Source organism: Malus sylvestris, chromosome 15 (assembly GCF_916048215.2).
Source record: "Malus sylvestris chromosome 15, drMalSylv7.2, whole genome shotgun sequence".
In the NCBI taxonomy this organism is placed as follows: Eukaryota; Viridiplantae; Streptophyta; class Magnoliopsida; order Rosales; family Rosaceae; genus Malus; species Malus sylvestris.
In genome coordinates this window covers 5,632,295-5,647,103 of record NC_062274.1, presented here as the reverse complement: position 1 = coordinate 5,647,103, position 14,809 = coordinate 5,632,295, and the positions used below count along the sequence as shown (strand labels likewise).

General features: G+C 33.2%; 1 protein-coding gene across 1 annotated transcript; it reads right to left on the bottom strand.

Moving 5' to 3' along the window:
• Nucleotides 1–5,139: 5,139 nt before the first annotated feature.
• On the bottom strand, nucleotides 5,140–7,799 carry LOC126605906 (uncharacterized). The gene is made up of 4 exons (XM_050273357.1): nucleotides 7,377–7,799; nucleotides 6,887–7,082; nucleotides 5,868–5,999; nucleotides 5,140–5,708 (listed from the first exon to the last, which is right to left on the bottom strand). Exons 1-4 carry the CDS (start codon nucleotides 7,655–7,657, stop codon nucleotides 5,586–5,588), a joined length of 732 nt encoding a protein of 243 aa, XP_050129314.1. The 5' UTR covers nucleotides 7,658–7,799; the 3' UTR covers nucleotides 5,140–5,585.
• Nucleotides 7,800–14,809: the final 7,010 nt, after the last annotated feature.

Sequence of the window (14,809 nt, the reverse complement as noted above, 5' to 3'; positions counted from 1 at the left end):
TATTACAATATGAAGTTCATTCTTATACATAATTGGCCCCAATTAAACAAATATTGGATTTAGGATTGCGTTCGACCAGGCCCGGCCCTGAAAATTTAGGAGCCCTAGGCGAGCGTTTGAAGTGATGCCCTAGAATTCTCTAATCCTCGACTCATTGTATATTGATATGTATAAAAAAAATTCGCTAAATACCTGAAAAAAATCTATTTCTATATCAAATATCATTAAAAAAATTAATATCAAACACAGAGGCAAACGATAAAGAATCAAACCGACCTTTTTTTTTTTTTTTTTTTTGCAATGATGGAAATTTTGAAACATGGACAATTTTTCTCCAGGATAATTTTTTGTGAAACGAAGAGAGAAAGCGACTAGGGTTTATCGAGAAACATCTAATGGTTATCGGAAGCTGGAAAGGCCAAAACAAAAATAAAAAATAAAAAAGAGAAAAAGGAAAGCAACACACTCTACAAAACACTACGAAACATTGCACGCTCTATTTCTATTTCCACCACACTAGCAACTCATTTGCTAACCTTGGCTTACTTTTATTATTATTTTTTTAACAAACGATATTATCTACACTAATGAGATGAAGAAGTGAGCTAGCCTTACAATAGGCTAGTAATAATGTGGTTCAAATTCGCATTTGGCGAAAATCGAACCGTGTACCTCTCACTTATCAGTGAAAAGAAATACTACTAGACCGTATTATTAAGTAGCACCAAGTTGTAGTACTACGACCTCCCACTTAATTTTTGTTATATTACAACATAGATAGAAAAAAAGAAGAAGTTTGGGATCCCCCAAGATTGGGCTCTCTAGACGGTCGCCTTATCCGACTAACTTCAAGATTGGTCAAGCATTCTAGTTGTACACAACTGCATGAACCATTTATAACTTTTAGCTGTCTATCTTTAGTGTCATTTAGAGTAATAAATTCTTCAATCCCTACGAGTGTCTTTCGATTTGGAAATTATTTAGTCACTTATGTATATAGAATAAACCGATAATTATGAAAATAAGTAGTTTTCTAATAATGAAATTGTCAATTTTTTTTTCTATATATGAATAACTAAACAATATTCAAATTGAATAAATTTGTGTAGAGTTGAAATTTTTTATGATGATAAGGATACTGCATAGTTCCAATTACGAAGTTTGTATCGATGTAAATATCTCACATATTATCGAGGTATGAGCACTTTCTTCCCCCTGGGAAGGAGGAAGTATTGTATCCATGAGAAATGTTAACGAGACTCTCTTCAAGTGGAACTTTTTATAGATTCTTGTCATCTCGTAGTTTAACGTCGATCATGTACCAACATTATCTAAAAACATAAGGTAACGGAGAGTCTATAAGAAGTTTCACTTTTAAAAGAGTTTCGTTAGAATTTCTCTTCTATCCGTAAGCATGTCTAATCTCGTTGTAATGATGTGCCAGCTGCTAACATGTTTCAGAGGTACTGAGGTACTAATGATGTTTAAACTTTAAATTACGTGATTAGACTAATTGAAGGAAGGAAACAATGATTATATCCAAACCCAAATGTTTCCCATCTCCATAACACCTTTCTGGCAAGAATGGAGTTTCTGCATCTCCTTCATTTCAAAATTATTGAAATCGATAAGGAATTGAAGAAAAAAGAAAAAAAGGATAAAAAAGAAAGTTAGGCCATTGGATTCTTTAATTCTGTAAACACACGGTGGATAATCATCTATTGAGCACCATCAATCAGTCGGCGGTCGAGAAGATAAAAGACATATTCCCATATAGGTAAGCCAGCTGTGTTCTTACTTCCATGTAATCCAAATAATTTGGGGTCATTTTAATGAAATATTTGTGGTTCCAATCTCCAATCATTGAGAGGACTTTGGACCAGGGTACTTGATTACGTAACATGTCGACTATTTAATGTTGACAAATATCTATAAGTCATTACTATTGATAATGAAAATTTATGTACGTAAAAAATAAATGATAAATTTATTAATGTCTGATTGTATGATCAGACAAGACGCGTGGTTAAGCCTACTAAAGCAAGATATTATATATAGCCAACTATGTTCTTTACGAGTCATGGTTTCAACATGATCAATGTTTCCAGTTCCCATTTCTAATTATTTAAAGAATATTAAGATAGGCTGCCTAATTACGTAACATATTTTGCAAACTCAATTGACAAACTATTGACTACAAACTTGTCATCTATAATTAATACCCTTGATACTCCAAATACATAGTTATCGATATGCTAGCTTGCCATTGAAGGCCTAAGTGAAAAGTAAATAATGACGCAATAACATCTCATTAGTTGTTTAAATACATAGTTATCGATATGCTAGTTTGCCATTGAAGGCCTAAGTGAAAAGTAAATAATGACGCAATAACATCTTATTAGTTGTTTGGATAATATACGCGGTGAGCTTTGTGTAGACCATGAATTTCGTTGGCCATCATCCTTCAAAATTACAAGAGAGTGTATTTTTGTTTGTCATGCTCACCAAAATTATCGTTAGATTATTTTAAGTTTAAAGATTTGTATAACAAATAGAGTAAATCATACCCATGCAATGGTAATCAATAGGGTGAAGAAGTTGATCATCACTTTAGAATGATAAACATTACCACTACTTTAGGACGATGAACATCATCATCACTTTTGGCTGATGAACAAAGATAGTTGCATTACAAGATGATCCTAGTGGGATCGAAATCAAAGTTTTAACTTGCCGTGTCACAATTCCAGCTGGCGAATCTCCAAAAGTGCATGAATTATTGGTTAATTTTTGAGGTATATAAGAATCTACAGTGCCCTCAAATGGGCTGCTAGAGCGTGACAACTCTTTACTAATTATTCTCATAAGAAATTGATGGATCAAAAGTTTACACAATTTGTGTAACGTTTACTCAGTCAAAGTGGGCTCATACACCACCAAATGTCTTCCATGATTTTCTTAGCCCTTTGTGGGTCAGGACAGTGGTCACTGTATCTAAAGTGTGCTCAATGTCGGTCAGAATATTCAGATTTCTTGGATATTTCTAAGAGAGATGTCAAAAAATAAAATAATGCTAAGCTGATTAAACTTTATTTAATAAAATTTATAAATTAAATAATATGTCAACAATGAAAAATAAACATATTAGTTGATATTTAATTAATAATCTAATTATGTGAAATCACATTATTGGTACGCAAATTTTGTTTAAATAATTTAGTCTCTCTAGCATGATTTTAAAAGATATCAAATGTTAATTTGATAACTAACGACGTGTTAACGTCAGTTTTTTCTTCCTTAACCCATTAATCTATTTTTAAAAAGAAATCAATTAAAATTAATTTTCAAGATTTATAACTAATGTATATAATAAAATAATTAAAAAATAGTTGACAACATTTTTTTCATGTGAAATTTGGCAGTAAAAAATTCATATGTCAATTCACTAGGATTGGTACATCGATTGGAACTTTTTCATACTTTCAAATTTGATTGCATCCATTTAAAATCTAACATCTTCTTTAGAGATGGTTTTATGTCCAGCTGAAAAAAAAAATTACCTCGTATATCGTATCATTAGGGTTTTTTTTTCATTAATTAATTTATTTTAATTCATTTCAAAAATCAAGAAAATTATTTTGCTTGCAGTTAAGCTTATATTTCAATATTCGTTTTGATAATTTGATTGAACGAGTGCAGAGTCTGCAGACTGCAGTAGGCATGTACAAAAGTGCGGCTATTTTGGACTGAGTTTGGTATGGACAGAAACGGCATGTCATTTAGTATTGGTTTTCGTTTTGAACATGAATACTCTACCAAATTGGCAACTTCATACAAATTTAAAGGACAAATAAATAAATATGTCAAAAAAAAATTATTTGGTTCAGTACAGCAATCGTACCATTACTGATTGATACCACTTTTTGACATGTAACCAGCTTGCTATGATGGGTAATTCGGTAATGGTACAATAAATAGTTTTGCAGCTGATGAGGTTGGTTGGGGGCACTTGAACCGGTGAAAAAAACCCAACCAAGAACGAAACCGGTTCAAATCATAATTGACTTTGTTGGTAAAACAACCATAATATTAAAAAACCTAACAGAATCGATTATGGTTTGATTCAGTTTGGTTCTCAGTTTTGACACTTAAAAAAACCAAACAGACTGGTTATTAAGAACATGTAATCATTGACCTGCTTTTCAATCACAAACCTATGTTTGAAATTTGATGGTTATGCATGGTTTAGGAGGTGACCTATCTGAACCGAACCGTTTCCATTCTTAATGTTGGTGATGCGCAACTACTGGTCTCAAGAGTTTAATTTGCAGAAAAAAGCGAGTGAAAAATGTTTATCAAGCTTACAGTTCACTATCATGAGCGTCATTCATGACATAGAACCCATTTCCCCGTTTAACAACCATCGGACCATCCCCTTTTCTACCTTTCGTTTTCTCCTTTGCGGCCAACAACCCCTTTTGATTGTTATCTCAGTTTATCTTCATCTGTTCGGTCTGCCATGCTCCATTACTGTTTGGACTTCCATCCTTTCCTCAGCAGTATTTTGGTTCAATAATTTTTGGATCCGTGTTGGGTTTTTAGCCACACAATTTCAATACAAAATCTCAAGATTTTGCCAAGCAAGCATGGATCAATACAAAGAAAGTTTCTGGCGACTTTCCCGTCAAAAAGGATAACTAATAGGGTTTCGTTTTGCGCTCTAAGATTTGAGAACAATTGCAATATTTATACAAAATCTTTAAAATATTTCAATCTCATACATAAACTTATATTTTAGTTGTAATTTCATACATCTGTTATAAAATCTGTTAAGTTAGCCGTCATGTGATGATGTGATAACCGTGGATTCCACATTTGTGTTGACGTGACTGCCAATTTATGCCAGCTGACCAAACAACTAATAAAATATATTTGACTATAAAAAATATTAGTTGTTTAGTCATATGCCACAAGTTGGCAGCCACGTCAATCTCAAGTTTGTATATGAGATTAAAATGTTTTAAAGATGTATGAGGTTGCGATTCCAGCTAAACTTAGGAGTGCAAAACGTAAGTTACCCAAACAAATATTAGGGACGCATTTCAAAAATACACCAATGCCTAACCAAAATCACAGGGATCAGGAATGCAGTAGCTGCTCATTCATATATAGAGGGTTGCAAACAAAACCGAACTACAGATTGAAGTCATCATCAGAGAGGTACATGACAGAAACTTGATCGTGTTTTTATCATTAGCCAAGGAAACAATAACGTCGATACATCGGAACCGATTTAAGATTGCAATTGCAGTCCTACTGAACTGAAAACCGGTCTAGAGATGCTGCTGTGGTGTTAAACTTCATTCTAGTGAGCACATGTACGGAAGACATAAAAAATCTATTAAGCATAAATTGTGTTATAACAGAAGAAACCCTCTGCCTCCCGGTGGCTTAAGCACTGACTATGATAAAAAAATAATGAGCCTCTGGGCATGGGGGACTATCATACTGAATTCAATCATATTGCGGACTGCATTACACAGAAGCTCATAAACGCTTTGTTTAATGGGGAAAAATGTCAAACCTCATGCCCTTTGTCCATATGAGTTTTCAAGTACTCGAACTCCTGGTCCATATATCAAACGACATCGCTCATTAAATGAACCAACAAGCTTAGAGACCACCTCTTTGAAGAATACCGATGCCACCTGGGACAAGAATCATTGCCACATCACAAATATTAATCGAGTTCATCATGATTTAAATTCCCATCTTCAAACTTTAGACAATGAAGAATTCAGGATAGTTTATGTGGTTACTGAATAACTGCCACGGAAGAAAGTCTAATACTGAATAAAGAACCTTACCTGTCGGTAAAGTGGCGACTGGAATTTAAAATCCACCAAGAAATAAAGGCTGCAAGATCCTGGAACTGGCCCCGGATTGAATTCCCAGATGTTTATGAGATGATCGAAAAGGGAACTATTTGATACAGTTGACTGGAATTAAAACAGAAATAGAGACTGTTAAAAACCGAACTTTCAAAAATAAAACCAAAGCAAAACTAACAAAGCAAAGAAACAAATTCAGGGTATATTCAGTAAGAACCACTTAAAATAGTAGTTTGAAAAATCACATCAACAAACGATACCAAGATATTAGTGAAAAACTAAATTAGCCATCCAACGACTTACAAAAGTGACAGACTGACAGTGCTGAGGTTTTTCTTTTCATCCATCAACAGTGATCTATTGTTGCTCTTGCTTGTCATGTTTAAGCCAAACGCACAAACATAATTTTAGGAAGAATTCAATCAAAATTTTGTATCCCAATAAGCATGCAAAATCTGGTACATGCCATGCCAATCCTAAGCACACCATCAACTTCAAAACTCCAAGTGTGTGATTTCAGCAGGTACATTGGTCAGTTTCTCTCACACTCACTACTACAAAAACCCACAATGTCTCCAAGCTCCAAAGTGTATAGCAACATAACACAAATATTTTGTTTTTGTTTTTGAGGATAGAGTAACAAGTTACAAAATAACTTTTTGATGAATTATAGTATAAACTAACATCATCTCCCAATGTTCTAAAACGCAAGTGAAACTACTTCAACATAATCCAAAAAAACCCTCGGAAACCTCAGTGAAACCTAATGTCTGTGACGCAAAGGCAGCTAAAAACAAAACAGTGTTCAGGTATTCTCTGGTAGCTCACATATAAGTCTCAGGTATTTTGTTAACAGAGTTAAGAAAATCAGAGTATATCACCAGGGAACTACTACAATATTATTGATCAACTATCAGCGAGCAGAAAAGTTAACAAATGGATGGTAATAGAAACATACAGAAAGAATCATGGCAAGCTTGAAGAAAAATGATTACCTTTATACGCTTTGGTCTCTCTAATTCGACATGGGAGGTGTAACTTTCAACAAGAAATTTAAACCCAATCTCGAGCTCAGCATCAAATGATCCATCCGGATAGGCTTTAATTATGTCAGACCGCTGACACCAGGGAACGAAACCATGATACAAGTCTACCGCAGCAACCACATTGTATAACTGCTCCGGAGAATACCTAGATTCCAAAAATGCATCAGCCCATGTCTATCTCACATAGCAATCAAATGAGGGATACATCAAAACGATACAAAAATGAAATTCGGCATTCAAGACGAAATCTTGCATGGCTGGTAATCAATTGGGTCATTAATTTATACAATGTCAAATAGCATAATGCCAGAATACATATCAAGAGCTCCATTGCCATTGAACTAAACAGAAATTCTAAATACAAGTAAAATCGTATAAAAGCAGCTAACATAGGGGATGATCAGAAAATCAGAAAATTATGAAATTGAAGAAAAATTACCCCATTACGCGCCTCTCCTCATAAACTTTGGATAACACACCGCCTTCTTCGCCGTCGCCGCAGCCGAGAAATTGCCTCCGTGACCTGTAATTGAAATCCAGCTGGGAATCGGTGGTCCATTTGTGGACCGATGATGACGGGGTTTCTATGCCCACAATGCTACTAAAGCATCGAATCGGGTCCAATTTCCGGCTGGACCGGACCAGATGCCTGGGACCGATTCTGCGAGAGAGCAAGGACCCCACCGCCTTCGAGGTCGTACTGGACCAGAACGGCGGCATTGTGAGGTTCTGCGATCGGGAAACCCTAATTGCGATGGAACGCGATCGAATTGACAGGGAGATTGAAAGCCCCAAATGTTTGGAAAGTTTTCTTTTTTTGGTAACAAATGTTTGGAAAGTTTGAGGGACTTGGATCGTCTACCCTCTCATTACGGTGCCCTTCTCGTGCCCTCCTGTTTGTGTGGTCACGGTTAAGCCACGTCAATATTTTATATTACTATTTTTTTTTTTATTATTTTTATAAAAAAATAATATAAAATATTGACATGGCTTAACCGTGATCACACAAAACAGAAGGATACGGGAAATGCACCGAAATGGAAGGGCAGACCATCCAAATCCAAGTTTGAGACGTAAAAGCTGAGGAATTTACGTGAGAGGTATACGATAGTCTCAGAAGCCAAGGGATTAGACTTGACAGTGGACCAAAAATAAGAACGATCCGTATGCCTTTACGGATTTTAGGTTGACGTGTCCATATTTTAGTCTATTTTAATTACGGAAGGGGTCGAAGGAGACTGATATAATGTCACAGCCCAGCACTATCAAGTACGACACGTTTTGTGTTCGGTTTCTGATAGTTGTGAATCGGACGATAGAGATTGAAATGGTTTTTAAGTTTTTTTTGAATCCTAAAATGATGGACTATCATAATGAAACTATCAGTTAGCCTCTTAAAAAAAACATTTAAAATATATTTTACATTTCACAATAGAGTTTATGTTTGAACTTAACAATGAATTCAATTAATATGTAAACACAATATTAATAGCAGGATTAAAGAACTTGCATGTTTATCGTTTGTCATATTTTGTGACTCCAAAAAGTAGGTAATCATTCCTACTCCACTCTCAATACAAAACATGGGCAGCTTACGCATGAACTTCCTAATTCCTACCAAAAACGCAGCCTCCATCAAGCCTCCACCAAGTCTTTCAAAAACAAGTACAACAGAGTCACAGACATCACCAATTTCTTACCACGTTTAAACTTTAAGTCCTACTTTTCGCAATTTTGAGTTCACAATTGAATGTCTCACCTCAATTTAAATTACACTACCCATATAATGTTCGAAACCAGAAACCCTAACTATCACCTGTGGAACCCGAAGTAGTTGGAATCATCAACTTTATCGATATCGACAGACGGCTTACAAGGAGGTAGAGTTGGTGGACCGCTAGCGGAGAAAAACTCTCTTAACAGAGAGGTAGAGTCAGTCGACCGCTAGCAGAGAAAAACTCTCTTGCACCCCATATATTATCTCAATGGAACCACTCTCTATTAGATATTTATCACGTGATGTCACCAATTTGTATTACTAGCGATTAACAATTCAAAAGATGGCGTCTACCTTGTTTTCATCGCAATCCCAGACTTTCAAGGAACGTAAAATGTAATATGAAAATCAATAAGTTACTAGGATCACAGATATAACAAATATAACTATAATAAACCAATCAAACAATTAAGGGGAAATAAACTTATCTTCCAAAGCGGAGGAAGAAGAATCCATGACGCTAGGGTTTCAAGGAGGAACTTCTACACTCTAGTAGCCGAGAGTCCTTGTGCACATAAATAGGGTTTTGCACTAGAATAGGATAATACTGTGAGTGTAGGGACCTCTTAATATATATATATATATATATATATACACACACACTCTCATCCCTTTAATCCGGCCTATTAACTTATTAAAGGGATATTCCAAATCAATTAGGACTTCATTAGAGTCCTAGATGGTAACGAATTCTTTGTCAACTAATTAAGGTTTTCATGATTAATTGCACTAAATAAGGACTCCTAAACCTAACCAAATAAGGCTCCATAATTTTCTCAACTATTAACTCGGATTGACCAAGTTACCTGTATGTCAAGAAATAGTGAGCACATGTTCTTTGACACTCACAACTTACATTCTCCCACTTGAGTGTCCAAGAACATGATCCTTATTTGTCTAAGTGGTAGGTGATCACCGAGTCCCACAAAATTTGCAACTATACCTTTAACAACTTGTCACTAGTAGTATAAATATTGGATTATAGAAAATAACATGTAATTGCTTCTACATGTTTACTCTATTACCACGAATATCAAATTACGAGCACAATGTTGCTTGACATCATTCGTTAAATTCAGGTTGATAAGCAAAAGATCAACTCCTGACCTAAGCCTTATGCAAGCATGGCTCATATTTTCTATCAATTAAAACATAAAAATAAGAGAAGATGCAAGTACAATATACTCTTACAAAATTATTCTCTTATCAAGATTTATGAATAAAATTTTACTACTAAACCAATTTTCCACTAACACTTCAATCAATAATACAAAAGCAATCTTAAACTCCCACTGATTAAAAGAGTAAAAAATCTCATAAATGCACACATCTCTTAAAAGCTCACACTGATCAAACATTAATCAAGTTTTAAAAGTATAGAAAATTCAACATCAACTACTAATTTTTCTGACTATATCTCTATGTCAGATATTGCGAGGAAGTGAGTGGCTAAAAAGATATACAAAATCATATGGTCAGTTTTATTCATCTAAAATTTGACAGAAACAGAAAACTTTAACATAACGTTTTCTGATTCCAACAAAAACATATAATTCCATAATCATCTTTGGACAAAATTTGATTATATTAGGTTTTCACAGCTAAAACATAATAAAATACAAGGGCAAACGTATATAGTTTCAACACTTTTGAGCAGATGAAGTTATACAATCTTGTCAATTTCGTGTTTAACCGTTCACTGATTTATAGTTGGACTAAATAAGAAAACACTTTTGAGTAGATTAATTATCCATCAATAACATATAAATCACAAGTTACCAACAAACAAGAATTAATAAGCAAAACACTTTTGAGCAGAATATACTCATTAACCATTATTGAGTTTCTTGCAAGATTAGTTGCATATATAACAAATAAAATATAAACAAGTATGATAATGTATATTTTATCTACCAAAACTATGACCATTAAAAGCATGCAAAATTGATGAGTGTGAAGCCCATAATACATTATTTCTCCCACTTGGGCAAACACTCAAAATTGCAAGTTTAAACACTAGAGAAAATGATTTTCATATAACAAAATATAGGCTATTTGAATTAATAAAGATCAAATACATAGTTTTTTTTAAGTAGGTTAGAATTAAAAAAAAAAAGGTTTCATAAACAAAAACTTAGCAATGACTACAAATTTTATTTTATTTTAGTGTATGAGAGAAGACTCACATATGTGTTAAAGATTAGGTCATAAATTAAAATGTAACCTAATAAGAGGATCCAAACTCAAAATTTATATTTTAATTCTAAAACAAAGTTGATTAAAACAAACACTTAGATATCTCAATAACATCAATTTTTCAACAATAATTTTAATCCAATTTAGAACTCAGAGAAAATTAAGGCAAAAGATTGGCAAATTTACCTACTCATTCTCGATTCCGCAAGATTAATCATGAAAGTAGTCAAGTTGTGGAGGATCAAACCAAATACAAATTGCATGATTGTTACACCTTTGGGCAGAAACTAATCATGCAAAGAAAATACATGCATAGCTAGCGAAAACATAAAATACACAAAATACATATAGCTTCAACAGTTTTGGCCAGATGAAAATATGTTAGAAGTACTTTATGATTTGCTATAATACTAATTTATAATTGGTAAGTGATTTCTTGAAATTCCCATTGGGACAAAAGTATTCACCATATAAATTAGAATTTTGATTTTTCAAAATAATCCTTTAGAACAATATTAAATAACCGTTTTGTTGGATATTCAATGATTCTCAAAAGATTCAACTAGACACAAAAGTATGTCGTTGTTGACATTGAACAATAGAGTTCTCGAAAGAGAAAACATGGTTATTCAGTTATTCGATAAAGACCAAAATGATCAATTAGTAAACTGATGCCACTTTCCAATTTTGGTCTCAAAAGGCGATGATCATCACATCAAAATTGATGACCAAATAGAACATTGGTTTGAGCAAAATAAACCAATACATCTTTAAATCAAAACTTAATCAGTGTTGCCTAATAAAAGTCATTAGTATTGAGAATTTGCATAAAATAAGGACATATTGAAACAATAAACTTGTCTAAAAATTGGTGCAAATAGATGTGCACAAATCAGTGAAACAATATCCCATAACACAACCAGTTGTTTGAAGTCCCAAAATTCAGCAATACTAAATTATTTGTATATTCACTGAAAACTCAATTCTTGCTAGGTTGTCATGAAAATTTTCAAGTATGAGGCTACTATTTCGCAAAATTTCATGATTATTAAAATTTTATAAGCGAGCCAAAACTGAATTCGAAAATGGAGGTGCTGCAGAAAAAGGTTCAGTACAGACCTGAGATTACAAAATCACCAAATATTCATTGTTCATCCGATATGCATGAAAATTTTCAGACATAAAGTAAACATACAAAGCTGTTAATTCCCAAAATTTCATAATTTTTGAGACATTACAAGTGTACTAAAAGAAAATTAGAAATTGGATGTGCTGCAGAAACGGCAAAATTCTACAGTACATACCGGGGACTAAATAAATCACCAGAAATTCAATTTGTCTCCAATATGCATGAGAGTTTCCAGAAATGAAGTAGACATATACATTTATTGTCACCAAAAGTTCCATAATTTTTTCAATCTTATAAGTGGGCTAAAAATAAAATCGAAATGGAATGTGCTGCAGAAGCTGCGTAAATTCTGCAGGACAGTCCCGACATAAAAAAAAAACACCAATAATTCATTTGCAAACCAATGCTCGTCAAAATTTCCAGATTTAAAATAAATATCTCAATGTATATCATACTAAAATTTCATGAATTTATCAATTACATAAATATATCAAAATAATATTACAAACACACTTAAAAATTTACCATAAATCCATTTCTTGTCCAAAAGACATGAAAATTTTTGCATGTATAGAATTCATTATATAACATAACATGACATAATTTCATCAAAATTGGAGATAGGAAAATTTATCAAATTATTGTTCTGGAACGGTGAATGAAATTTACAAAATCTTCTAATCAGATCACAATAAAATGAGATACATATGCATTGATGAGAATTTGGCTAAAGAATGACCATTCACTATATATTTGCGACACAAAATGCAAATAGGTAACAAATATTCATTCTTTTGGTGATTACTACAAACAAGGCATCCCTTTTCACCATAAAAGAAAAGGATTTAGTTATAAAGACAACTTCGCTTAAAGTCTACATCAGCAAAATATCCAAATTTGGTAACCATATCAAAGTTCAATGCAAAAGCCACACTAGTCCTTTTAATTCATTATTCCAAAAATTATGGACCGAACTACAATATTTAATCATGCAATCAATAAGCCGATGTAGTTAAAATATAAGTTACTATAGGCAAAAAATCTCAACACTACCACTTCAATTCTTCTCTTTAATACAAGGGTAATAGATTCATGAAAAATAATAGAATAAGAGTGAGCGGAAGCATGAAAATCCCAGAAACACATAACGATAGGATTATTTGAGAGGTTCCATGTATACACAGAAAAGAGGGAAAACAAGAAGACAAACCTCACGAACTCATAACAAAATTCCATATTAATCCGTAGAAGGATTTATATATAAGAGTTTGAATATAATCGATATCATGTAATTTATTCAAAAGCATAATTCAATTAAATCATACCCATGTTTCCTAATGGCAAGTGATTCTCGCCGAAAGACTCGGAAAATGACCAAAATTTTAAACTTGACCATTGACAACGTGAGTAGTCACTAAAGAACGGCTTGCCGATGACCAGTGTGTGAGATAAAAATTTGAAACACCATGAGAAGCCATAGTAATTATTATTGTAAATAGGATTCCAAAACAAGGAACCCTAAACATTGCCCAGCAGCTACAACAATGCCATCCAAGTCAATCTTGATATTAATCATATTAAAATAATTAAATCAAACTATTTAGATGCAAATTGTGACAAGCCTCCAAACTCCAGAAATTGATAATATACTCACATATTAATTAAGGTCACAACAAATTAAGAAGAAATTATCAAATTAACCAGACGAAGATCAAAATTCAATGCAAAATTATATATATATATATATATATATATAGCTTTCATCAAATAAGTATAGCTATAAACAAAGCAATCTGATTTTCTTCTTAATATCACGACATGGCTAAGAAAACTCATTTTCACGTCTTCCCATGAAAGCAAAACAAAACCATTTTGATAATTACATGAGAGTCATGAAGTCAGAAAAGTAATTATAAAAATACTCTAAAAATAAGCGGAAGCCTCAGGATCAATAAGTATAAGACATTTAACTAAAACACAAACTAATTATGCCTTCAGTTTGTCAAAATTTGTTCAAAGTTCAAACAGATACCTATAATCCAAACCCCAAGCTTTGCAAATTCCCTAACAGATTTGTATCTGCAGACAAGGAACAAAGTACAGTACATGCAGAAATAATTTCAATATATTCAAAACGAACCATATGATCGTGGAACTTCTGAATCCTAGACAAGTTGAGTTGCTCTGATACCACATGTAAGATGTAATATGAAAATCAACAAGTTACTAGGATCACAGATATAATAAATATAACTACAATAAACCAATCAAACAATTAAAGGGAAATAAACTTATCTTCCAAAGCGGAGGAAGAAGAAGCCATGACTGCTAGGCTTTCAAGGAGGAACTTCTACACTCCAGCAGCCGAGAGTCCTTGTGCACAGAAATAGGGTTTTGCACTAGAATAGGATAATACTGTGAGTGCAGGAACCTCCTAATATATATATATATATATATATATATATATATATACACACACACACACGCTCATCCCTTTAATCCGGCCTATTAACTGATTAAAGAGATATTCCAAATCAATTAGGGTTTCATTAGAGTCTTAGATGGTAACGAATTTTTTGTCAACTAATTAAGGTTTTCATGATTAATTACACTAAATTAGGATTCCTAAACCTAACCAGATAAGGCTCCATAATTTTCTCAACCATTAACTCGGATTGACCAAGTTAACTGTATATCAAGAAACAGTGAGCACATGTTCTTTGACACTCACAACTTACAACAAATAGTTAGCCACAGAAAATTTAACAAA